Source organism: Indicator indicator, chromosome 9 (assembly GCF_027791375.1).
Source record: "Indicator indicator isolate 239-I01 chromosome 9, UM_Iind_1.1, whole genome shotgun sequence".
Lineage (NCBI taxonomy): Eukaryota > Metazoa > Chordata > Aves > Piciformes > Indicatoridae > Indicator > Indicator indicator.
In genome coordinates this window covers 5,861,548-5,888,425 of record NC_072018.1, presented here as the reverse complement: position 1 = coordinate 5,888,425, position 26,878 = coordinate 5,861,548, and the positions used below count along the sequence as shown (strand labels likewise).

Sequence of the window (26,878 nt, the reverse complement as noted above, 5' to 3'; positions counted from 1 at the left end):
TTTATTAATTAGACACTACCAGGAAAAAGCAGTAATATGTCCTTAGAAACAGCTTTTGAATTTGTAGCATAAGCCAAAGGCAGGTGCGCACACTGATAATTTAACTCTGCACATTCTAATAATCTTTATTTCACTGTGAACACAGTATCATGACTTCTAAAGTAACTAGCAAATATTGGAACATCTGCAGCTGGGCTTGCTCTAGCTTCACTCACTTCAGTCTGAACTTTTAGCTTGATTTTGGATTCTTCTCTTACAAATCTAAAATAAACATTAAGAAATCAAGTAAAACCACACCCTATTCCACAGATAATCAGTTGAAAAGAACTCTACATAGACCATGAAAATGAGTACTTCAGTAACAGCTCTACCAGCACTTCCTTCACCAGTTGCTTTTTATCTTCCTCCTGCTTCTGGGGCATTCTTGTCTTTTTTTCTATACATTTTACTCCTTGAAGATGATGGTTCCCAATGCTTCAGCAATGATTCTTGCTGATTAAAATATCTGATGTCAATTTCCTTGTGTTATTATCTCACTCACATCCTCCTTTGTATTTTTCTCTTTCAAATTAAATGCAGGGGGAAATAAAGAAAGATTAAGAGGAAAGGGGAAAAAAAGAGAAAGATTTGGAGTTTGTACTTCCCTTTCATTGTTGATGACTAAAACTTTCTTCCTCAGCCAATCCACAGTCATTTCTGCAGAAAGCCAACAAACGCAGGCCTTCAAATTCTTCCTTCTCTAGGCTTGAAAATTAATCCTTCTTTAAATTCTACTGTCAAAATGTTGGAAGTCTTTCTTGCTATTATCTGCTGATGCAAACTTCCTGTCTCCCTCAAGCCTTTGTATTGTGGCTCTTTCCCCAAGAATGTCACTTTAACCAGTTCTGACTTTTCACTTTGATAGCTGTACATTTATAAAAGTCTACAGAAATTATGACTTTCTCTCTGCTTTCAGCTTCACCCATTTCATTCTCATTATCCACACACTCCCCCAAAATGCTCTAGGTTTTTACATTACAAAACCTGCCTTTTCCTCCATCCAATGCTATATTCCTAAGAGTACATGGCTCTCATCCCTGATATTTCATGGTAAGCACTTTTCCATTGCTGAACTCAGTTTTAACATATTCTCTCATTACAGAAAAAAACAAAATAATTAGACCTCAAGAAACTAAAAGAATCATGGGTGTTGTCACCCAAATTGTTTACCAGGGAGGCTATTCTAGAAACTACCCTTGAAGTGTTAGAATCGCTCCCTTCTTCCTTAGTGGAAATGCTTTACATGAAGGAAGATATGCCCACAGGAAAATATCACACTACCCAAAATAGACAGTATAACTGAATCAAGCAATATATTAATACAATAATACACAGCAGAGGAAATAGAAATGTTTTTTGTGGCACCTTATCCTGACATAATAAATATGTTAGCATGGATTTGCTAACTGCTGCAGTTGAAGAATTAGAAATGCCCATCAATAGATACGTTTCACTGCTTATGCATTTGTTACTTCTTCCATCTTCTTAAAGACAGAATTTTAAAATATATTTCATTATTATCATATAACATTCTGCTTAGCTTCTGCACTGTATTACAACCTATTCTTCACAGCTTACCTTAGCTTTGCCATCCTGTGCAGACATATATCCTACACACATGCTTTCTGTTGTATGGCTCCACAGAAATTCCACTACAAAGGAAAATGCAAGAAGTCACAAAAAGCGCTCTGGTTTAAAATATAAAATGTAATTTAACAAGACTGGAATCTTAAGAAAAAAATATACCTTAAAATACAGTTTGGGAGAGCACAAAAAAACCCCAAACTTAAAACTAAAACCTGCTTACCAGAACAACTGAATCCCTAAAGAAACAGCTATCAAACACAAAAGATTTCCCAGCGCTATTTGCACATAAGCACTGCACACCCAGAATGAGAATGTTACTTCAATGATGTGGAACCTCCAAGATGAGAAACACGCCAACAGTAACTACAGTTAAAAGATAGGACCAGCTTTTAAAGCAGAGGCCTGTTCTACCCATAAAGCAGAAACAAATATAATTTGCATTTCTTTGCCTTCAACTCAGACATAAGCACACAAGCAGCACATAAACCTAGACAGCATCCAAGGATTCCGTAGAATTCTACTTCTGCATGTTTTCCTGTATCCTACTTGTGCAATCAAATAACAAATTTTCATTTACCTATTGTTAGTCACATACGTATGTATTTATCTCAGTTCTGTGAAAAAATGCTTGTTACTGGCTATTCTGTTCATAGTGTTAGAAAAGTCTGCAAGACGAGACCTGAAAAAATAGAGCAGGCAGGAAGAACACCTGGTGAAAACAAAATAATCCTGTAGAAAAAGCAGGAGAGATGTTCGATGGAAGCAGAATAAGCATCTGGCAAAATTAGAGCAAGACCTGGTCCCAAAACCAAGCTGAATTGTATCAAGAGCATACACACGCACCTCTTTGGAAAGAACGTAAAAAGCACCAAAGGCAAAAGTCAAAAAAGGAAGATGGAGAAGGAATGAGCCCATTTTGATTTCACCTTTCCTGTCAAAGCACTCTCAACTTGACCCTGATCAACTCAACATCTAGCACTAGCTATACAGTATCAGCTCTCTGGTTACTCTGTACTCACAGCTAATTTAGGATATAAATGTTAAAGACCAGCTGTTGTCTTTGTAGTGATAACAAATAAGAAAATTAATCACTGCTAACATGTACTGTTACTGTATGTTATGCACTAAACTGGTTGTTGTCAAGTTTTAAAGTGGCCCAATTTATCAATTGTTTCAACAGTGATCTTTAATTCCCCAGTACATACACAGATATTTTTATATATATTCAGACACACACTCCTACTCAGATGCAACACAAAATTCAGATGAACAGGACATTATTTGTATGTTTAGCTCCTATTCAGTAGAGCCGTATGAATTTCCTCACTGTATTCTTGCTGCTCTACGTGACAGCCATTTTGCTTTCTGTTCATTAAGCATATAATTTCGAAGGAGGAAAAACAGTAGCTGAAAAAATTTCATAGAACACTCTAAAAGACTTAAAAATTGCACCTTCGTATAAATTTGTCTTTTGGATTACAGAATTCTTACAGGAATTACATAAGATGCCACAAAAAGCTCTTTCCAGGTATTTCTTCAGAAAGATACTTCTAAATACTGCAAAAAGCATCATCAGATGGTTTTAAAACTCTTATTCATTCCTATTCCTGACATTCTTCTAATATGCTTGATAAAGGTCACGGCATGCTGAATATGCTTATCCTTTTAACCATTTATCTTTACATAGCAATTAACCAAGAGAAGAAGATCACACTTTAGAAAAAAAACAAACAAGACTTGAAGAAGATTCTGACAAATACGTAGATAGCATCATAAAAGAAAAATGAACTTCATTTAGATACGGGCTTTGCTCCCCCATAATAGATTCACAACTGATATTGCCAATGGTTACTCAAAAGCTTTCAGACAGTGAAACATACTCAGTAGGACATAACTGTGCTCAATAAGGCCAACCTCTGCTTAGCACCCTAAAGGTTCAACTGTCAGTCAAAGCATTTTTTTTTTAGACAAGTTTAACCTTATCTTTTGGTGTGGAGAAATTGGGCAACAGTTCAGGCCAAACACCCTCAAAATATTACTTCTTTGCCTTCCATAACTAGGTATATTCTTTCAAGTTTTAAACAGTTTTTCCCTTCTACATTGTCCACCAAGGGTAACATGTACTAGCATGAAACACAGTTACTATAAGCAGTGGAACTACAATTAAAATCACAATTAAATTAAATACTTATCTAAAGACATTTCACATATTTCCAACCATTTAATACATAAGTTTCTTGCAACTTGTTTCAGTAGTTAAAAAAGTATATAGAAAAAAAAATCCCTGTAACAAACATGAGATTTCATTACTCTATACATTGACCTCTCTGGTATTACATAACATATTTTCAGTTCAAACAACGAAAATGCAAAGAATGTTTAATTATATGTATTTAAATCAACATACACTACTAGGTGGGTGACACAATGTTAGGATTTAGCAGCACAAAAGCAGTAATGAATTAAAACAAAGTTGAAGTGTCATTCTAAACAACAGCCTATAGATTAAAATAAAATTGTGAACTCAAGATTTACCAGGTGAGATGCTACAACTTGTTTTAGTTTACAAAGTTAAAATTAGGTGATCAGGTTTGTCATGTCAGATCTTAAAAGACACAAATGCTGCTTCAAATCTGTAATGCTGCTGACAGCAACTTATGAAATGCTCAGGGAAACAATAATAAAGTGGAGGATTATACAAAGGAAAAATTTTAATTCTTGTAGCATAACAAATACATAGGACCCAATACATAGGCACATAGCACAACCAGACATATGCCCACATCTGAGAAGCACCACAGGAAAGGAGATGGTACCAGTTTCATGCTGAAATAACTCATAAGCCCCCAGTCTAAAATCTTTGCTTCAAAGAGGTACATGGGCTTTACTGTCTCTGGGCTTTATTTCCACCCACCTCTACAGTGCTCGGTTTCCTAATTGTTTCTCTACAACAAACTGCATGATAGTAGCAGCAAGACAGATGAGGATCTTCTTTCTAGGACATAAATAGGGACAAAATGTTGTAAAGCTCAGAACCTTCTGAACCAGTCAGCTACTGATGGAGACTAAGCACAGAGTTCTGCTGATCTCAGTGTAACAGCAAGTACTTCTATTGTCTGCATACACAAGTAGTAACTCATCCAAAAAGATCTTGCTTGGGCATAACAAAAAATTTCTAACAGTAAAGAAACTTCCCTTTCAAATTGTAAAGTTAGACTCCAAACATTCACATTTTCAGCTGCAAAAAGAAGGATCAAATGGGAACAGATAGAATTTTTAAGTGTATAAACCACTGACAAACAGTAAGTAGTCATATGCATTATCCTTTGCTAAAAATGCCATTCTTTGTATGCAGAGCATATGCTGCCTCACCACAAGCAACCATTATTTCTATGCCATGGTTTTAGAAGGATTCCACACACCCTCTGAGTCACAGTTCTGCTCAGAAATAGCCAGTCTGAAAGAATGCTCTTTTCCGCAGTTTTAGAGAACAAAGCTGACACTACTATTTCACTTCCTAGAGTTTTACCATATCAAACAATTTCAATTCCTTTTTGTTTCATCTGCGGCCTTTGAACAATGGTAACCATGCACAGACACCTTTTATTTAATCTTTCACTTGGAGTTAGCACCCAGCTCAAGTGAAAATGAGGAAGAATTTCTTACCTAATAAAGTTGACTTCTCCTGTGATGACTCAGGCTCTGCTGAACACCTGCAAGACCGAAGAACTATCACACCTCCGAGAACACCATCTTCATTGGCCAGAAAAGGTGACCCTGAGTAAAATCATTGGGGAGAATTACTTGCAGCAGGAATAAGTATTTTTTTTTTTTGCGATTTGGTATTTTTTTTTCCGTTTTACTTTCTTGTCTCGGATTTTTAACATTGTCAGAAAGGGTTGAAAAGACTGCCAGATCTACCAGTACTTCTACAAAACCAGCAGTTTTATTTTTTTTTCTAGTGCTTTTAAGGAGTAACTTCCTAAATAGTGACCTACCAGTAATCCAAAAAGGAAAAAGATCTACATGGAATAAAAAGCATATTGGAAATTACATTTGCGAGTGCAAAACAATTTGCTCATGGATCAAGGGAGATATAATGATGAAAACTGGTGCATCAAGCTGAAAGAAACTGTCTCAATATTTATTTTTTTTCCGTAGTATAACTCATATAAAGATGGTCATACACACACACAAATTATTCAAGCCAACTTGGATCACTTTCACAGTTCATTCATTTTTCCCCAGCTTAAAGCACTTTGTACAGAGACATCAAACTGCTATACACTGTCTTTCTTGCTGGTTTATGAATGTTAGCAGAAAAGCCAAAACACATCCTACTTTTTACAATTTAGCACATATGTTATAAAAATGTCTTCTGTCAGAAGCTGGAAAAGTTTTAATGTTAGCTGAATCAAGTCTAAGTATTCTTATTCTGGTTTGTAATTTGAAAGGAGATTTCTATAGCTTTAAATGTGGAAACAATGGTATGATTGATGTATGGTTTAAAATGCCTTAAGCCACAAGATTAACCAAGTTCTTCCACTAAAGCCCCAAAACACACTAACCATACATTTGCAATACAGTGTGATTTAAAGAGAACACAAAATAGCAACAGGCATTTCATGTTTCTTCTCAATTATTTTCTTCTCAATAAATTAATATACTATGTCTAGCCTACAGACATTGTAAAAGGACTTGCTGGCCACAAGAACTTCAGAGCAGTTCAACCCATCAGCCTCCTTCCGTTTGCTCACAGCTATTCATATGATTAAAATTACTCCTTTAATGCAAATAACAACAAATAACACACACAAAAGAAAAAAAAAAAAAAACCAAAAACTCCACCCACAACCCCAAACAAGAACCAACTTCAAGCTCTACTGTAAGAAAAACTAAAAGCTTTATCATGTTCTCGCTCAGCACAAGAGCAACCATGTTCAAAAGAGATACAAGACTGTCAAACATAAGGTGGATGTTCTTTATGATGAGAGTGGTAAAATGCTGGAACAGGTTGCCCAGCAATGGGGTTATGGCCCCATCCCTGGAGACATTGAAGATCAGTGTGGCCCTGGGCCATAGCTGGACGTAGCCCAGCTCACTGAAGGGGGGTTGGACAAGATGACCTTTGAGGGTCCCTTCAAACCCAATTCAGTCTATGAACCTGTATGCTTAAACAAACAGCACTACCTTATTTGATGTAATACAAACAGATATTACCTGTGAAGTGCCACTTGCTTTGCAGAAGAACTATTACTAAGTGGGTACCAATTACACCTACTGTATTACTCATTGATTGTGACCTAATCCCTATGAATCAAAACCCCAACCAATCCTGACATAATAGATAACAAGACAGGAAAGTACATTTGGTTAAAATAGAAATGCAAGACTTGGCAAGTTGTAAACAGTTTTATCACCTAAATCAAAATCTTTTACCCCATCCCTTCCAAGATGCTGAGAGTATCTCTTGTGCTCTCACTGCATTAACCAGGTGCTGGTGAAGTATGTGGCACTTCTGAAAGCAAGTGAACAAAACCAGTGAGTGGTTTTCTTCACAGGGGGCATGCCTCCTTTAATCTTTACTTCAGAAACTAAGGTACTGCAAAGACAACTTGAACTGAGTCTGCTGACCAAATCTTACACTCAATTGCATAGATAATCCAGGCTAGAAGCTAGGCTCTGGTGAAAAGTCATTGCAAACAGAAAATATTTTGGTTTTGTTTTTAATAAGCAGCGTGACTTTTGAAAAAAAAAAAATTCACAACTTGGGCTTTGAGCATGTAAGAAAAACTCTCAAGCTTATAATTTCATCCAAAGAAACACTCTACCTATGCACAACCAACTGTTCTCACGAGAACCCCAGTTCTGCCAGCACAAATATCATTTATTTATTTATTGACTTGAAACATGATGCCTATTGTATTGCCTAAATTGTTTTCTGAAGTAAGTTACTTTCTTCAGTGATTATGCACCGTAGAAACTTTATTACCAATCCATAAAATTCAAATGTTTTGAAGGCCATGCTTAACACTCCAAAGCTGGAAAACACTGTGAATTAAAAAGTTAGGAACATAGTTCATTAATTTGGTTCTAAAGATCACTTTGTTACAGCTCAGCCACTGAGAAAAAGAAATACTGCTGTTTTTGGCACTATTATAGGTAATGGCATTTCTTTCATATTCATTGTATTTAATTAGTATTTAAACAGAAAGAGAAAGGGTGCAACTGAAATACTGCCACTATATTGAAGTCATAATGGTTTCACATTAGAGAAGAATTAAGAATTAAAAAAAAAAAAAGGTTCCCACAAACCCACACCAGTTTTAATTGCTTCTCTTAAGAATATACATTATTAATCTGCATTAATGGTCTGTCAAAACAAAAAAAGAAAAGGCAGCAAATAGGTACTCGTAGTAATTCTACATCAAGATCTTTGAGAGTAGCCATAACTGAACATCAAGACCCAAGTTTAGCCTGAGATTGGAGACAGAGTATTTAGATTTCACAGGTGTGAGGGAAGTACAGGCCTCAACATTCAGCCTTGCTCTGAAGAACTACAGCTATAAAAGTGAAGATCATTTTAACTTTTATGTCTCCTGTAAATGAAACTGCTCCCATGCTGAAGAAAGCTTTCTACAGACCATGCCATCAGGATGAGCTGTTAAATTCTGATCATTTCTGTTCTTTTCCAGTACCTGAAAGAGGCCTACAAGAATCCTGGAAAGGGACTTCGTAGAAGGGCTTGTTGTGATGAGACAAGAGTGAATGTATTTAAGCTTGAGAAGGGTAGATGTAGAGAAGATATTAGAAAGAAATTCTTTATAGTGAGGGTGGTGAGACATTGGAACAGATTGCCCAGGGAGGTTGTGGAGGCCTGGAGGTGTTCAAGGCCAGGCTGGATGAGACCTTGAGCAACCTTGCCTAGTGGAAGGTGTCCTTGCCCATGGCAGGAGACGTTTGGAACTAGATCTTTAAAGGTCCCTTCCAATGCAAACCATTCAACCAGTCTGTGATCCTGTGCTTGCTTTCCCATTTGTAGCTATCAGACAGATCCATTCTATCACAGATTTGATACTAAACTGTAAAAGAAGTGTTTTATTTACACTCTACCCAGCTGAAGGACTAACCAGATGTTTTAGATGCATACATAGCAGAGAAAACATTATCAGCTTAATTGTTTACATTAGCTTTAAAAGCCTTCAGAACTTTGGTCTAAATGCTGACTGGGGTGTGGTGTAACCAATAAAGTGCTTCAGCATCCCCCAGCTTTAACCAAGTGCAGCTAAACAGTTCTAAACCTTCTTGAGCTACAATGTGAGTCAAATTCAGACTTTCAGGTCAGTATCTATGGATCACCTATGCCACTGCACTTGGACAGCTTGTATACAGGAATGTGTTTAAAGTGAAATTGTTCGCCACTCCTGCTTCTGCTATGTATCTCACTACACTTCAAGGTAAGAATTTCAATAAACATTAGAGGGATATACAAGCACTAAATGAAGCCTGATTTTAATTTCATGCACTTTAATATTTGTTAAATATTAGGGTTAACATTTGTTAAATATTTGGTAATATTTGTTAATATTTCACAGTATCACAGTATATCAGAGGTTAGGAGATCATCAGGTCCAACTCCCCTGCCAGAGCAGGAGCACTTAGGGTAGTCCGCACAGGAATGCATCCAGGTGGGTTTTGAAAGTCTCTAGAGAAGGAGACTCCACAACCCTCCCCCCACTCCCCCCAGTGCTCCATCACCCTCACTGTCAAGAAGTTTCTCCTCATGTTGAGTTGAAATCTTCTATGTTCAAATTTGAACCCACTGTTCCTTGTCTTATCACTGTAAACCACCAAAAAGAGCCTGGCCCCCTCCACTTGACACCCACCCCTCAGATATTTATAGACATTGATCAGATCCCCTCTCAGTCTTCTCAAGACTAAATAGCCCCAGGGATCTCAGTCTCTCTTCATTAGGGGACTTGAGCACCTCCCCTATCATCCTCATGGCTCTCTGTTGGATTCTCTCCAGCAGGTCTCTGTCTCTCTTGAACTGGGAAGCCCAAAACTTGACATAATATTCCAGGTCTCACCTGCTGGACACACCCTTCTTGATCCATCCCAGGATCCCATTGGCTCTCTTGGCCACAAGAGCACATTGTTGTTCCATGGAGAACTTGCTGTCCACCAGCACTTCAAGGTCTTTCTCTGTGGAGCTGCTTTCCAGCAGGGCAGCCCCTAACCTGTCCTGGTGCCTGTTGTTATTCCTCCCCAGATGCAGGACCTTGCACTTGTCCTTATTAAACTTCATGAGGTTTGCCTGCACCCAGTTCTCCATCCTGTCCAGGTCACGTTGGATGGCTGCAAAGCCTGACAGGTGTCAGCCACCCCCCAGTTTTGTATCATCAGTGAACTTGCTGAGGGTACTCTCAATCCCCTCATCCGGGTTGTTGATAAAGATATTGATAAAACTGGACCCAGTACCGATCCCTGGGGGACACCACTTGCCACAGGCCTTCAAGTTGACTCTGTGCCACCGATGACGACCCCCTGAACTGGGTTGTGGAACCAGTTTGCAATCCACCTCACTGACCAACCATCTATGCCACATGTCCTGAGCTTTTCTATGAGGATGTTATGGGAGACAGCATCAAAAGCTTTACTGAAGTCAAGATATATGACATCCACTGCTCTGCCCTCATCTACCCACTTGGTCATTACTTCATAGAAGGCAATCAGATTAGTCAGACATGATCTCCCCTTGGTAAATCCATGTTGGCTGCTCCTGATAACCACCCTGTTTTCCATGTGATTAGAGATGACCTGCTCCATCACCTTTCCAGGGATGGAGGTGAGGCTGACTGGTCTATAGTTGCCTGGGTCCTCACTCTTGCCTTTTTTGAAGACTGGAGTGACATTTGTTTTCTTCCAGTCCCCAGGCACCTCTCCTGTTCTCCATGACTTTTCAGTGATGATGGAGAGAGGTTCAGCAACAGTATCAGCCAGCTCTCTCAGCACTTGTGTATGCACCCCATCAGGGCCCATGGATTTGTGTGTCTTCAGATGGTATAAGAGATCTCTAACCCTGTCCTGACTGACCAGCGGAATGTCCACATGTCTCCAGTTCTGCTCCCTTGCTTCTAGAGACTGAGGTTCCTGAGGGCTGGTCTTAGGAGTGGAGACTCAGGCAAAGAAGGCATTCAGCAGCTCTGACGTATCTGCTTCATCAGTTACTGTATCTCCCCTCTCATTCAGCAGTGGGCTCACCTTTTGCCTGATATATTTGAAAAAACTCTTCTTGTTCTCTCTGGCAAGATTCAGTTCCAGGAGGACCTTGGCTTTCCTTGTTGCATCTCTACATTCTCTGGCTATATCTCTATAATCCTCCCAATTGACCAATCCTTTTTCCACATATTGTAAATCTCCTTTTTGTTTTTTGAGTTCTACTAAGAGTCCCTTGCTTATCCATGCAGGTCTTCTGCTTGCCTTGATTTTTTTTTTTCCAAGGGAATTTCTTGAGCTTGGAGGAGGGAATGTTTGAATATCAACCAGCTCTCTTGGGCCCCCCTTTCTTCCAGAGCCCCAATCCACTGGATATTTCCAAGTAGAGTCTTGAAGAGGGGAAAGTTGGCCCTTTTAAAGTCCAGGGTTGAAATTTTACTTATCACCCTGCTTCTTTGTCTATTGATACTAAACTCTAACATGTTGTGGTCACTACAACCAAGATTATCCCAACCTTGACATCTACAACCAGTCCTTCTTTGTTTGTTAGTATCAGGTCCAGATTGCACTTCTTATTGGTTCTTCAACTACCTGCAGGAGAAAGTTGTCATCAGTGCACTGCAGGAACCTTTTGGACTGTTTGTGCTTGGCTGTGTGATCTTTCCAACTAATATCCGAGTGGTTGAAGTCACCCACAAGCACCAGGACACTTGATCTTGAGGGTACTTCCAGCTGCTTGTAGAAGGCCTCATCAGTAGCTTCTTCCTGGTTTGGTGGTCTGTAGTAAACCCCCACAACCGTATCGTCCATGTTTGTAGGTCCCTTCACTCTTACCCATAAGCTTTCAATGCTTTTACCATCTCCTCCTGGGTTGAGCTCAACACATTCCAGTTGCTTATTCACATAGAGAACAACTCTACCACCTCACCTTGTCAGCCTGTCCTTCCTGAAAAGAACATAGTCATCCATAACCACATTCCAGTCATGGGAGCTGTCCCACCACGTCTCTGTAATTGCAACATGATCATAACCCTGCAACTGCACCCAGATTGCCAGTTCATCCTGCTTATTCCCCGTGCTTCTTGTGTCGGTATACAGACACTTCAGAGACTTAGCAGAGGAGTATCTGTTACCATTGTGGATGTTGCATAATCCACTATCCACTACAGCCCCTGGGATAGCAGTGGAGCTGGTACCCTGCCTCACAATTGTCCCAGGAATGTCCTCAGTGGGGCTCATTTCTCCCTCTTCCCCTTTCAAAATTAGTTTAAAGTCCTATCAATCAGCCCTGCCAGTTCTTGTCCCAGGATTCTTTTTCCTCTCAGAGAGAAGCAGTTTTTTTCTATAGTCAGCAGGCCTGGAGTCTTGCAGAGTAGCTTATGATCAAAGAACCCGAAAACCTGCCACTGACACCACTCCTGCAGCCAGGCATTAATCTGCTGGATTTTCATGTTTAGTCCATCATTAGGCATAGCTAGTGGGGGAACAGAAGCAAATACTACTTGTGCTCCTGACCCCTTAACCGTTCATCCCAGGGCTCTGAAGACCTTCTTCATCGATGTCAAACTTCTTTTAAAATTTCATCACTGCCTACTTGGAAAACCAACAATGGGTAGTAGTCAGTTGGGCAGATCAGGGTAGGAAGTTTTCTTACTACATCCTTGACCCTGGCCCCAGGTAGGCAACAGACTTCCCTAAAGAGTGGATCAAGTCTGCATATAGGACTCTCAACACTCTTCAGAAGCGAGTCCCCGATGACAAGCACCCATTGTTTCTTCTTGACTGCAGATGTTTTGACAGTAGGTTTGCTCGCCCCTAGCCTCTCTGAACAATGTAAACCAGACAAGCTTTCATAGCTGCTACTAGATGGTTTCACTTGCTGAACACTGGTTTTGGTGGAAACAGGTTCACTAAGAACAGCATATCTATTATACAGGGGCGCACCTGAGGGGGTTCAGTGGCTTGTGGGGTGCCATGCCTGACGCGCTTGGGAGGAATTTGTCTCCATTGCTCTCCAGCTTCTGAGTCATGCTGTTTGGAAAGCTGGTAGGAGACTAGGGAGCGTTTAGTTTTGTTAAACATTAAAGTGCAATCTGCCTGAAACCATGTATTTAAGTTAAAGCAACTGTGAAGATTTTTATAAAGAGGCTGCAATGAAAACCACCCGTAATTTCAAAGTTTGCAGGTAAGACTTTAAGAAATTAAATAACTGAGGATACTGCTAACCAGTAAAATCCCAGTCTTTTTGAAAAAGAGACACACAGGCAGGACCTAGAGAAACCCTTCTGTAACATCGCCACATTGTGTCAGTTTTCAGCTGGTTTTATTGTACAGATAACAAAGAGCCCTATTCAGTTCTATGCCATACACGACTGTGAAATCGTAAACATGTAGTGGATAAAACAGGTTATATGGAACTTCAAGATCACTTCATTCTCTTCTCAAATCTTTTCCTCTGCGTTTTCATAACATGTTTCCTCCATTCCAAACCCACAAAGAATACTGCAAAGCTTAGAGTGACACAGCACCAAAATATAACAATAACACTATGCAATGACAGTCATCGGCAGCTGTTTAATTGTTTAGGTTGAAGCTTCCCCCTCCCTCCCCACCAAGCATTGACTGATAACCAGGAAATTCATATTCTCTGATTCCTAACTGTCCAAACTCCAGCTTCCAAGAGAGGTATTTGACATAAAACTTCTGAAAGAGAAAAAAAGTGTCAGTGTTATCTCTCTGCATCAGTGTTATCTGTCTTATTAGCTTTCTGCAGACATGCATCACCTGTGAACTGAAGCACAACTGAAAAAAACAAAAAAAACATGGATCAGACAAATATATTTCTACCAAAGAAACAAAAATTACCAGATTCCAGCTATGTCTTTCAGCTCATTTTCTAATCCTTTATAAGAAGCTCTGAAGTACAGCTTGTAACACTGCCATTGCTAAAAGCCCAGAATTCCTGCCAGTGAGATGACACAAACATTTACTCTTAAGTCTGCATGCCACAGGCTTGGCCCCATTTGAAAGGAATGATGAGTAACAAAACACTCTCCTCTTCTGTTTAGAAGGTATTTGTGTTTACAGAACACCATTCTTCGATCATGTGTGAAGCCTTTCGTGCTTTTCAACTAAAGATATCAAGCCTAATCAATTTACATTTAAAAAAATGAAAGTATGTCAATTTAATTTCTCTCACCTCAAATTCAACCATCAACTGTACATTCTCCATAGTAAACTGGTTCTGAGAAAGGATGAGAGAAGCACATTTGCCATTAGTTTGCTCATCACCTGCTGTTTAAACAGTGCTCACTCTTTATGCCAGGCATTCCCTAGCTGGAAGGCCTCCCAGGGTTCTGTAAACAGGAAGCATCAATCTGATAGCAACTGTTCACCCCTCCCACACAAGTAACTCAGACTACGTCTTTCGATAGAACATTTTCTTGGTTGGTTGGTTTTTGTTTTGTTTGTTTTGGGGGAGTTGTTTTGTTTGTTTGTTTTTCGCTATTATAATTCTAGTGAAAGTTTGAGAAGACCACAAAATAGGGCTGGAAGAAAAGGCTAACAAATAAAGAATCTACATCATTGTCAGGTAGGCTATTTCATCTTATTGTTTCCTGCATCAGACCATATCTTGTGAGATATCAATGAGCACATCATCTATAAAAATTCACAGGAAAAAAAACATGTCACTGTAGTATAACCTATTGTTGCAAGTGTAATGTGTGTTTTCAACTACTGCACTATAAATCACAAGAACTTTGCATTCCGTCTTCAGAATTATCAAGATCCTCTAAAATTCACTACTGACTATGAGCTTAGTACCTGTATCACATGCAAATAGCAAGATGTATCTTGATATTGAGGTCTTAATTAATCAGTCTTCATTCACAGGACAGCTGAGGGCAAACTATATTATATGCTTTCTAATCAAAACACAAAATCCAAGCACTTCACCTATACAACAAAAAGGTGGCTGTATCTTGCTTTTCCCCCCACATCAGCACTGCCCCAAAACATGACTGAATAGATAACACACAAACATAATGTCAGACAACTTGCTGTGCTAAGTTTCTCAAAATACAAGAAAAACCTACCCCTAATTAGAACATGAAAATTTAAAAGGAATCATAAACCACATTTTTTATCTTTCCAATTTTCCTATCAAGGAAATCATTCACTCCATACTGCCTCTAATTCTTGTCACTTTCCCCTGTTTTGTGGGATTTAGTCTGTTTTCCCAAGGCAATATGACATCATACTGTTAGCCTCGCATCTGTCGCTCCATTTTTTTTCTGCAATTGATAGTTTCAGGGATAATAAAAACTGTAACAACGTTCAGTATGTTCTTAAGTTCAATACAAACATTTTCAGTAATGAACACATACATATCACATACTAGCCACTTAACACTCAAAATAAAAACAGCTGATGGCAAAACACATTTGGACTGAGCAGCAAGAGAATTGCATTTTTGTTAATAGTTATCAAAAGGAAACCTCAGAAAACTCAACTTAAAGGAGGTACCTGAACTAAAAAGTTCCTGCATTTTTTGAACTTTCATCAGCCACTTTCAATGAATGACTTTGTTGTAGCTTTCTGTGCTCTGTGTGTGCATGCATCAATGTGAAATTGCATAATGACAAGCAAAACTTAGACTTGCTTTCAGTATTCCTATCACAAACTAGCAAAATAAATTTTAAGAGTATGCACTGAAGACCTGACTTTCCTGAAGTTGGGCCACTTTCATATAACACCTTCAACCATTACAAATAACAAAGCTATCACAAGCATTCTTCCTAAAGACTCCCTTTAGATAAATAAAGAACTAATTTTGTGCCACTATGCACTGGACTAAGTGGTTCAATACAAAAAGTTATGTTTCTGCTGCTTGGATTACAACCTCTTTGGTGAACATAGGATTATTTTGTCCTGCATTCTTCTAACACCTAGAAATATTGTAGTAGATTATCAAGTGCAGCCTTTCAATGCAAAAGTGACTTCCCCTCAAATAGGTGAATGTAACAGTGTCAGAAGCAGAGTTTAAGTTGGATTCAATATTATAAATGGAAATACATTGCAAATCATTGCTTGCCAGGACCAAGGGCAATGGTTCCTGCATGCCCAAAAGGTATACATAGTTCCTCTTTCACTTCTAATTAAAGTGCCCTAAAACACAAAGTTCAGCAACACAGTGTATAATAAATATTATGTTGCTCACAAGAAATTTAGAAGGTCTGTGGATTCTAAAGCTTCAAAAAAATTAAGGACTATGAAGACAATGCAAATCAATATATATGCCATAAGCCTCATCGGAATCTATCTTCAAAAGGTCAAGCTTATATAGAGGTTTTAATATTCCACATTCACATTCTAGTTATGATTTGAAGAAGGAAAACAAGATCCACAAGAGTAATCATGTACAAGTAGTCACGTATAATCCTTTCAAATCAAGGAAAAAACCTGATTTTACTTAACAGTGGTCCTGAGTGAAGTCTGCTTCACATTTTTAAGAAATTAATTTCATCATGTAAATAGCAAATCTGAATCTGCCTGTCCAAAGCACTTAATTAGAACATGCAGTGGTTTTGAGGCCTATTATAAAAGGGTTAAGATGATGAATAATTTTTTAATAACACTGCTAAACCATCAATTCTAAAATATGCAATTGTACACCACAGGCCAGTGATTCAGGCAGGAAATTATTTCTTCAAAACTCTTTATGACTCACATAATAATTAAGATGTTCCAAGAGTTTTCCTTTAGACTTGCTAAACTGTTCTTCTATCACACAGAATCACAGAACGTTAGGGGTTGGAAGGGACCTCAAAAGATCATCTAGTCCAACCCCGCTGCCAGAGCAGGATCACCTAGAGTAGGGTCATGCAGGAATGTGTCCAGGCAGGTTTTGAATGTCTCCAGAGAAAGAGTTTAATATTTTTGAGATATAACACAATGCTAAATTTGAAGCCAACTGTAACATAAGGCTTCAACAGAAATCACAAAAATAAGTATCCTCTGTCATGCAGTGTTTAGGCAATTAGCACCATGCACTTACCAATAAACTTGTTTTGCATAGTCTCTAGGAGAGCTTGGTGGGCATCTTCTGTTTGCAAAGCACATGAACATTCTCTGGCCAGTATGGTTCGGACAAGGTGCTCTCCACAACCTAGACAAATATTAAGATTATTGGAAACGGTCAAAATGGAGATATCTCTGTGAAGAAACTCTGTCATGATTTTGCATCATTTAAAAAACAAAAAGAAACAAACAAAAGCAAAGTAAGCACCACCACCAAAAAAGATGCATGTGAGAGGTTTTAGTTCCTCAAAGAGAGTGACATTAGGTCACATGAAAATTCAGCGATGCCAACAGTTTGTCAGACTCTGTGAAATTTCTACTGCACAGAAACATAAACTTTAAAAAGTTAAGTATAGAAAGAAGAAACAGAAACAGTAAGAAAAAAACAGTGAGACTATTTCTGACTTGTCATCTTTATCCAGAACCTACAGTTCTCTCTCCAAGAGTTCACTTGCTAATCATTTTTACAGGACTGATGAACTTCCTTCAAACCACAAACATCTTCAGTGAATGCCACAGAAACTCCTTTGCACAACATAACCTTCTGTTTTAGCTTTTTGTCAGCAATGGAATACAGTCAATTTACCTATACTTCTCTGACATGGTGCCTGCTCATTGGACTCCTAACAAAAATTCCTGTAATTTTAAGTTTTATCTTTAAGAAACTAAAGAACTCCAGTAAACCACCAGTTACTGCCTCAGTGCTCTCTGTAACTATTCCCTGAAACCTGTTGATGACAACCAGGTTGTGAGTGCTACTCAATCTGCTGTTTTTCTGCCATGTTTTAGTCCATTCCTATACTGTGCTTTGGGACATAGAGCTGTAGTCAAATGATAAAAGTGTATGTTCACTGGATCTACATTTGCCTGTGCAGGAAAGACACTGGTGATACCTTCTGCATGTATACAGAAGCTATTCTTCTAGTACACCTCCCTTGTGGTTACTTTTTTCCTCAATGACAAGGAAGCACATGGAAGCATCTAGAAGAGGTCTAACCAAGAAACAGTTGAGCTGAAATGTGTCATCCAGTTAGAAAAAAGGAAAAATACAACTAATTTACAGCTGCAATATGACAATTATTTCAAATAATCTAAATTTATGTGATTACAGTTTGATTAGGCTTGTAACTTCAGAGTATATCAGGACATAAAACTACATTAGACAAAGGAATATATATTGAGAAGTGAAATATAGTTAGGCCCCAATTATCTATATATATTTTCTAGTGAATTTCTCATTAACCACGACAAGATCCAAGTACTGTGTTGGCTGCGTAGGGAAAAAATAAACTGCTACAATCCAGTTGGACTTTTTAGCTCAGGTGCAGAACTACATGAATATACCTACACACATTACAGATACAAATTATGGCTGGAAATAATCTAGCTGCTTTTACGTGGCAGAGGGTTGGAACTAGCAAGACATGAGTCCTAAACTGGCTTCAGACAAAGGCAGCTCAGTCTCCTTGGATAATACGCACTTCACTGAAAGCACTAATAAACCCAGAACAGAGAAAACTGAGCAATTCTGGCTGAAGCCAGCCTAGATCTGGCACAAAGAAAGAACTAATAAACAACCTCAACTCAAACTGGCTACAGTGCAGCCTGCTGAGAGCCTCTTCCCTATGCTTCCCAATACGCTGAGCTGGGAGCACTGACCCAAACTGACTGGTTTGGGTACAACATTGAACACACATCAGCAGGTCCAGTGCTGCGTCTTGGAGCTACTCACAGACTTGCTTCTTGTTCTTGCCATTACTTTGAAGCCTCAATTTACATGTCAGCTTACTCCAAGAATCTTTCTCCTTACTTGTCACACAATTATATCCTTCCCCTTAAAGGCAAAGTTTAAAAACTTCAGACTGCTAACACAGCCCATACACACACAAAAAAAGATCCCTCACCCTTCATTTCCAAGATTAAAAAAACCACCAAAAAACCCACTATGGAACATGATATATCTTACTCTCAGAGAATAAGATCAGGGATCAGACTGCAGAAAAATCATATACAGAAATCCTAAAACATTGGTCTCTTCAGTCTTCAAAATTGCACCTTAGTGTTCAGTTATGCACCCATTGTAAGCAGCTCGTGATTAACACAACTGGGTTAAACTGAAATGTTTGAAGTGGGTACTTTGGCACTGAACCTATATATAATCAGCACAACAGAAAGACAAGAAATTCTTTGTATACTATATTGTATATAAAAAAAAACCCAAAAATTTAGAGGACAATGAAAGAGCTCAAATACTACAACAGTAGCACAACAGAATGAGGCAGTTCTTGAGAGCACAAGAATAAAAGTGTTTTCCTTGAAACTGCTAAGCTCTTCAGTTATTGGGAAAAGTGAAGATGGATCTTAACCAGGTCAAGAGGCTCACACAATAGCATTCTCAACAGCTGATTACAAGCAGATCTGTCCATTCACTGCCTCATTTCCAGGCTTAAAAGCTTGTGTCCAGACTACAATAACCTAATACTTGCTCATATATAGATAATATATAAAGGATATGTGAAAACTGCAAGACAGATCACAACATGGCTATCACTTCTTTTTTTATACTAAGAAAATTTAGTCATCATTAAGTTTGCTGTAACAAATGAAACTAAACAAGCATATGCTCCAGCAAAAAAAAAAAAAAAAAAAAAAATAGCAAACTGATTTTTTTTCTTGGAAAGAACCTTTAAATACATATCATACATTTATATCCTATGTGAGGTAAGAAGCATGGGATTTTGCATGGGAATCAAGCAAATGGGACAAAAATCAGAGCGAGTGAGCTTATGCATCTCCTGTGCATCTGGTAATAAAACCAGATGTTACTACTTCACAATTTCTAATTCCTAAATTGGCATCAAAAGACAATAGCCATTTTTTAGCATGATGTATAAAGTTATTTTTCCCCTAAGAGAATTATGTTATTGAAGAGTTCCCATAACTTCAAGTCTGGTACAAAGAAAAAAAATTAAGAGAGAGAAAACTTAATATGGGTTAAGAACAGCTGCAGCTCACTGATGTGATCCAGGATCAACCACAAGGAAAGCTGCCTTATAATTGTACTAACACATCACACATCTCTACATCCCCACAGACAAAGTAATTTCTTTTTGTCACATTTATGTCAACCTATAAGGCAGCAAACTTACAGACTGCTGCTGGCAATCTAAGTAAAAATCTTTCAACACATCACATGCCAGCAATCCATAGGGAGAGAGAACTACGGGAAATAATCCCCTCAATTTTGAAAAGAGAAATTTGTTACTCCAGTTTTTGATGTAGGAACATCTATTTTTGAACAAGAAAAACAACTAAACAGCATTTCTCATATTTTGACCAGACAAAGGCTGAATAAAAGAATTACCCTAACTATTCCAATAGAATTGCCCTTATTATCCCAAGTCAGAACCAAACATTGCAATGTGAACTGTCCTGCAGGTTTAACAGTCATATACGTCTACAGTTTCAAACTGGGAAAACACTGTAGAAATACTGGGGCTAGACACAAACCAAATGCACACAGAACTGCAGAAATCAAAACCTAATCTATAACTTACAATATAAAAGTTGTGGCTTCAAATTTATAGTTCCATTCACTTGTAATCTAATCACCAGCATCAGCCAACTTCCAAAAACGTTTTATTATCATGACTTAAGACAGCAACTCAGTCAAAGCTACTTTAATTAATTTCAAATCATATACAAGCTGATGAAAATGTAAATCTGGTCCATTCATTTAACTATCTCACATTATGCAACATTTAACTGCATGTGTTATTAGATTGTGCAGCATCTCACTGAACAATACTGAAACTAAACCAACAGGGACTCCTCATAAGAATTTTTCATTTCTACATGAAAATCTCCAAGGCAGTTGTTTTAGTAACTTCCCTGTAAACAGAGTTGAAATAATTTGATTATCTTCTCCCAGTTAAGATGATGACTTCTGGGATAATCTGAAGCTCATCATCTCAGAGACAAACACTTTGGACTGACTAACCAGAGCTTCTATAAGCCTTCATACAAGAGTGACTCAAATGAAGATCACTATCTAGAAAAACATCCTGGTTAGGTTAGTGCTTCTCACTAAAATAACTGTTTCATGCAATAACAAAATTCTTTTCTTAACAGTAACACTGTAAGCACTACATTGCCTACTCTTGACTTCTCTACTGACAAAACCACTGCTGTCCATGTTTGCAGAAGTAAGTACAGGAAGTTACCCTTCTCTAGGGCCACCACTGGCTGAAGTGAGCAACATCTCTACAGAAAATGTATAGTCTATTTTGATAGATAAATGCACAGAAACATGCAAAGGCAGATCTTTTCATACAATTTGCTAGCATTCTAGGTTATGGAGAAAGAAGTTTAAAAACAGATTCCTAAAGGCTCCAGAGGTATATGGCAGCAACAGGCTCCCATGAAAAGGGCAGCAAAGGAGGATAAGGCTCAGCAGATGTCACAGTATCACAGTGTATCAGAGATTGGAAGGGACCTCAAGAGATCATCAGGTCCAACCCCCCTGCCAGAGCAGGATCACTTAGGATAGTCCACACAGGAATGCATCCAGGTGGGTTTTGAAAGTCTCCAGAGAAGGAGACTCTATAATCTCCCTGGGGAGCCTGTTCCAGTGCTCCATCACCCCCACTGTAAAGAAGTTTCTCCTCATGTTGAGCTGAAATCTTCTATGTTCTAGTTTGAATCTGTTGTTCCTTGTCTTATCATTGTGAAACACCAGAAAGAGCCTGGTCCCCTCCACTTGACACCCACCCCTCAGATATTTATAGACATTGATCAGATCCCCCCTCAGTCTTCTCAAGACTAAATAGCCCCAGGGATCTCAGTCTCTTTTCATAGGGGAGATCTCAAGTCCCCTAATCATCCTCATGGCTCTAACACAAGACATGACACATTTGCTTTGTGCTCATGACTCTTGAAATCTGAATCTCAAAAAAAGCCCCACAATCAAACAACAAAAAACAAACCCTAACAAAACGCCCACCCAGAAAACCTGTCTTAAATCAGAAGTTTCTAACCCTGCCTGAAAAAAGCTTGGAGATCATACAGAAAAGCCCTGATGATATTTTCATGAGAGCTGATTTTCAGAGAGACCTATCTTTATTTGGGTCATACCACAGTACGGTTTTTAATGCAGTGTTTCTTTCAAAGTGCAAAACTGACTAACACGGAAATATGACTTCCCTCTTCCGTGGATACCTGAATGTGTGCTTTTGGCAAGTAATACCACTCTGCCTGTTCAGGCACTCCTCATTTGTGGGGATCTTGTATGAGTCAATCTGGGAATCTCTAACGTCTTTATTTCCCATAGTCTCTTTCCTTCTGTTACCCTACTATAACTTATCAGAGTACTCCTTCTGCCAAAAATCGTGCAGAAAAGCACAAAGCTCCCAACAGGTATTTGTTTTGAGCACAGAAGATGGGTCATTTCTGCATTCAATGCTCCATGCATCAAACACTGCTGGGAAGTAAATCAGACCAGGTAAACCAGAAGTACCAGTTATGCTGCACAGTGCTGGACACAAATAAGATACTTGCCTTTTTGCAGAGGAATGAGACAGGAATCAGTTGTGGAAACCTGTCACTATGCTAACAATTTTTGCCCTGCCTGTAATTTCAGTAGTGGGCAGGTAAAGTGCACAGAAAGAAACTCTTTGGTACCTGAATGTCAGTATGTGCACAAGACAAGAAATGTATCTGAAATTAGAGAAAAGCAGCCCAGTAAGTTATATGAGTACACACCTTGCTTCACACTTCTAGCGTCTCCTGCATATATCTGCTCAGATCAATAAGGAACAAAACTCAAAGACAAGTTTTCTGAGCATACAAACCACCACCCATTATTCTGAAGAGCCAGGCCCAGTCTTTGCATCTCAGGTACTTTGTAGCTGTATGCAAATAATGGGTTTTAATCTCCAAGTATTTAAAGTTTTGTTCTGTTTAACTTGTCAGTAAACAAAATGCACATAAATTCAACAGCATACCACTAGATAGGCACATACTGCAGGGCCACAGCTATGGAGACAATCTCAATGCAGTTTGTGAAAGCATCAGCTGCTCAACTGAGAAAACAGACAAGCCCCTAACATTTATGACTGAGCTTATAACTTTCTATTTTTCCTTGCTAAGTGATCTTTAATAGTGAATAGCTCTATCCTGTAGTAATTTGCTAGTTTGCCTTTGCACAAATTTTACAACAATCAAGTTACCAGGAGTTTCTCATGGCTTTAGTTTTGGCTTTGGTTTTGGTGGGGGTTTTTTTGGTTGGTTGGGTTTTTTTGTGTTGTTAAGATTGGTCACGTCTTTATTTTTACAGAATTACAGAACAGTTTTGGTTGGAAGAAACCTTTAAAATCATCAAGTCTAACTGCTACCCCAGCACTGCCAGGTCACCACTGAGCCATGTCTCTCAGCAACACAACTACACCTCATTTAAATACCGCTGGAGATGGTGATTCCACCAGTTTCCTGGGCAGCCTGTTCTAAGACTTGACAACCCTTTCTGTAAAGAAATTTTTTCCTAATATCCAACCTGCCCTGCCTGGCACAACTTGAAGCAGTTTCCTCTTGTCCTATAAACATCCTATATAAAATTTTACACTTTTTGATGAAAAGGTAAGAAATCTGAGTTATAATATTTTAACTTTAACTTTCTGTACCGAACAGTAACTAATTACATAATTCATAAGTTACACAATCTTCAACTTGTTCTAAACTTTGGTCCTTTGTGCTTCATTGAAGAAACTAAGGATTAAATTACTGGTTTTTCCTCATCAGAGTGACTTCTCAAGTAGATTTCTAATGCTTGAAATAACCACAACAAGAGGGGAAGGAACCCAGCACAATGTAAGCCCAACATCCCATACAATGCATGCTCTGCATCTTATAATGTTCTACCAATGGAACCAAGATGGCAAACGAAAGGAAGGCCTTCTGCAAAGCAAGGGCCTCCAAGCAGCATGTCAGAAAGAAATTGTTTTTCTGCTTCTTTTGATGGGAGATGCTTTCAAGTCAGGAAATTAGAAACAGGTGTGCCAGAGGGGGCACACACATCCATGCACCACACTGAACAACATATGTTTTCAATTTTCATACATGAAAGAGACTCCTGTTGAATGGAAGTAGAAATGAAAATCTAACTTGCTTTCTGCAAGCCATAAGTAGAGCTTATGGAGCTCTGACAAGCTGCTGGAGCCTGTCTAGCTATTGACCATATAGTACCTCGACACAGAGTGTTGGAATTTGTTTTGAAGGAGTACAAAATGGAAACTTGCATTACAGACATTCATTTGAGAATGGAAAAATTAATCTAGTTTACTCCACTGCCAAAGTATGATTTTTCTCTTTTCAGAAGCCAAAGATAGAAGCTACAGGTTATCTGCACTTTGTCTATTCCACAAAGCAGCATCTGAACCTAGTTCTGATAAATTTTTCAGCTTTGATTTTGTTACTTTAAGTTAAATAGTAGTGCCTAGAAGTGTCAGTTAGCAAATTAAAACTACTGGTTTTGCTTAATTTCCTGAATTGCAGTTGATGAAAAACTAAACACAAGCTGTCAATGTGTGCTTGCAGCCCACAGGCTAACTGTGTCCTGGGCTGCATCAAAATAAGTGTGACCAGCAGGATGAGAGAGCTGATTCTCCCTCTCTATTCTCATCAGACCCCACCTGCAGTACTGCCTCCAGTTATGGTGTCCACAGCATGAGGGACATTGAACTGGTGGAATGGGTCCAGAGAAGGGCCACAAAAACGATCAGAGGCTTGAAGCACCTCCCCTAAGGGGACAGGCTGCAAGAGAGGGCACCAGGTAGATCTTATAATGGCCTTCCAGTACCTGAAGGGGGCTTACGAGAAAGCTAGCAAGAGACGTTTTTTGCAAGGGCTTTGTAGTGATAGGATGAGGGGGAATGGACCAAAACTGTAAAGATGGTAGACTCAGACTAGGTATTAAGAAGAAATTCTTGATATCAAGTGTGATGAGATACTGGAACAGGTTGCCGAGGGAGGCTGTGAATACCCTCTCCCTGAAGGTGTTCAAGGCCAGGCTGCATGAGGCCTTGTGCATTTTGGTCTAGTGGAAGGTGTCTCTGTCCATGGCAGGGGCTTGGAACTAGATGATCTTTAAGGTCCCTTCCAACCTAAACCATTCTATGAATAATTTCTAGTTATGTCTAACAGAAACACAGTGAAACCTGCATTTTAGTAAGCTCTGGTTGGCATTATCAGGATCTCTAGAAAATGCTAACTAAAACTTACTTTAGAAAAATAAAACAAAAAAGCCCAAGCACCAGTACAATGAAAATATTTGGCTGGTGAGATACTGATACAATTATTTACATATTAAGATAAAAATTTCAAGTCTAAGCCTGAAAAGACATAAAATGCAGTGTAGCATAATGCACTAGAGCACTAAATTAAAGTAGCATAACTTTTAGCTTTCTGTACTCCTGCTGCATCTTGCCCTTGTACTAGCAGGGGACATTTTTAGCTTCCTGACCTGCTGCCACAAAGAACACCTGCAAAGTCCTGTCTAGTTCCTAAAGCAGTGATACTGGTGGGATCAATGAAGTACATTCTTGCTGAAGACAGAAAATTCTTAAATGATTTAACTTCTGAACTACAGAACACCTAATAGGAATATGTAAATGGAAACTTTCCAGAAGGCTGCAACTTCAGTACATTTGGGTAGGTTTCAAAGATAACAGAAGACAAATCCAACATCCAGACAAACCAAGTCTAAAGCACTTTCTCCAAGGAAAAGCGAGAAAATACTTTCAACATCTCTGCATTTTCAATATGGGCAAAATAAGCTAAAATCACTCTAAAGAACAACTTATCCATTGTTTCAACAATTATACAGATAAGAAAAAGGCTAAAGAGTTAAAATATACGAATATATGAACCCTTCTAACTATTGAAAAAATGTACGTTTCATTATCACAAACAAAATCTCAGATATACCTCAAGAGATATTAAAGAAAAAAATATATAGTTCCATTCGACAGGATGTGTGTTCTGTATCCTTTATATTAAATGTATTTTGAAAGATTAATTTCAGTCAAAGTGCAAAGGAAAAAAGGAAACTCTTTTTTGCCTAGGCCTACATCCGAAGCTTTGTTGCTATCAATCTAGAATGTAGATTGTATCACATCTATCAATGTAGAAATACTACACCTTTCCAAATTAGGTCACGTTTGTCATATGAACTTACATCAAAAGAAATAAGATGGTAGCTTACGTGTTACCTACCTAAATTTTTCTAATCATGTTAAAATGCTTAAGGCATAAAAAGTGAGTTCAGCCTGCTGCTGTTTCCATTTCATTTTGTATCCTTGCACCTATTTCTAGCCATTTGGGCAAGTCACAGCAAACAGGAACAGTATTAACAGCACTCAGTGGAGATGGTGCTGCACAGCTGGCTGCTGTTCCACCTTATGAACACACTGCTCTGTGAGCAGTAGGCCTCCTTCAGGAGACTACCGCTTCTAAGAAGTCCGTGAAGCTTCATGCTTACAATATATTAGTACATTAAGTCTAATTAAAATTTCAAGAGGCAATAAGCACTCTTTGATTGTTGCATCCATCCAGTTCCGCTTCAAAAAACTTTCTGAAGGTAATACAACCAACCACTCTGATTATTTTGTGGACAAATGCCTTGGCTTTGAACGCTGTGGTACTGCTCTTAATTGACTGCTTGTTAATGCTACCATTCCCACAAACCACCTCTGCTTGCTGCTTCCTCCCTCTTCACACAGCCTTGTGGTGGGAGTGAGTTACTTCAGACACCACATGCTACAGCACTGAAGCCGCCAAACAGCATCTGGACACAGAGCCTGAACTCTTGAAGGAAACAATCATTTCCGAGGTAAATACTGATCTGTCTGGAGATAGACCTTTCTTCTGCTACCTTCTGGTTCACTGCAACAATGACATA

At 38.7% G+C, this 26,878-nt stretch overlaps 1 protein-coding gene across 2 annotated transcripts in view; it reads right to left on the bottom strand.

Moving 5' to 3' along the window:
- TASP1 (taspase 1) overlaps positions 1 to 26,878 on the bottom strand; it is a 77,784-nt gene that overhangs the window by 9,892 nt on the left and 41,014 nt on the right. For both annotated transcript variants that reach the window (XM_054383656.1, XM_054383657.1), the window contains 3 exons: positions 16,904 to 17,014; positions 5,293 to 5,403; positions 1,618 to 1,691 (listed from right to left, as the gene is read on the bottom strand). In XM_054383656.1, the coding sequence (XP_054239631.1) occupies positions 1,618 to 1,691; positions 5,293 to 5,403; positions 16,904 to 17,014 (296 nt within the window). The remainder of the gene's footprint in view (positions 1 to 1,617; positions 1,692 to 5,292; positions 5,404 to 16,903; positions 17,015 to 26,878) is intronic.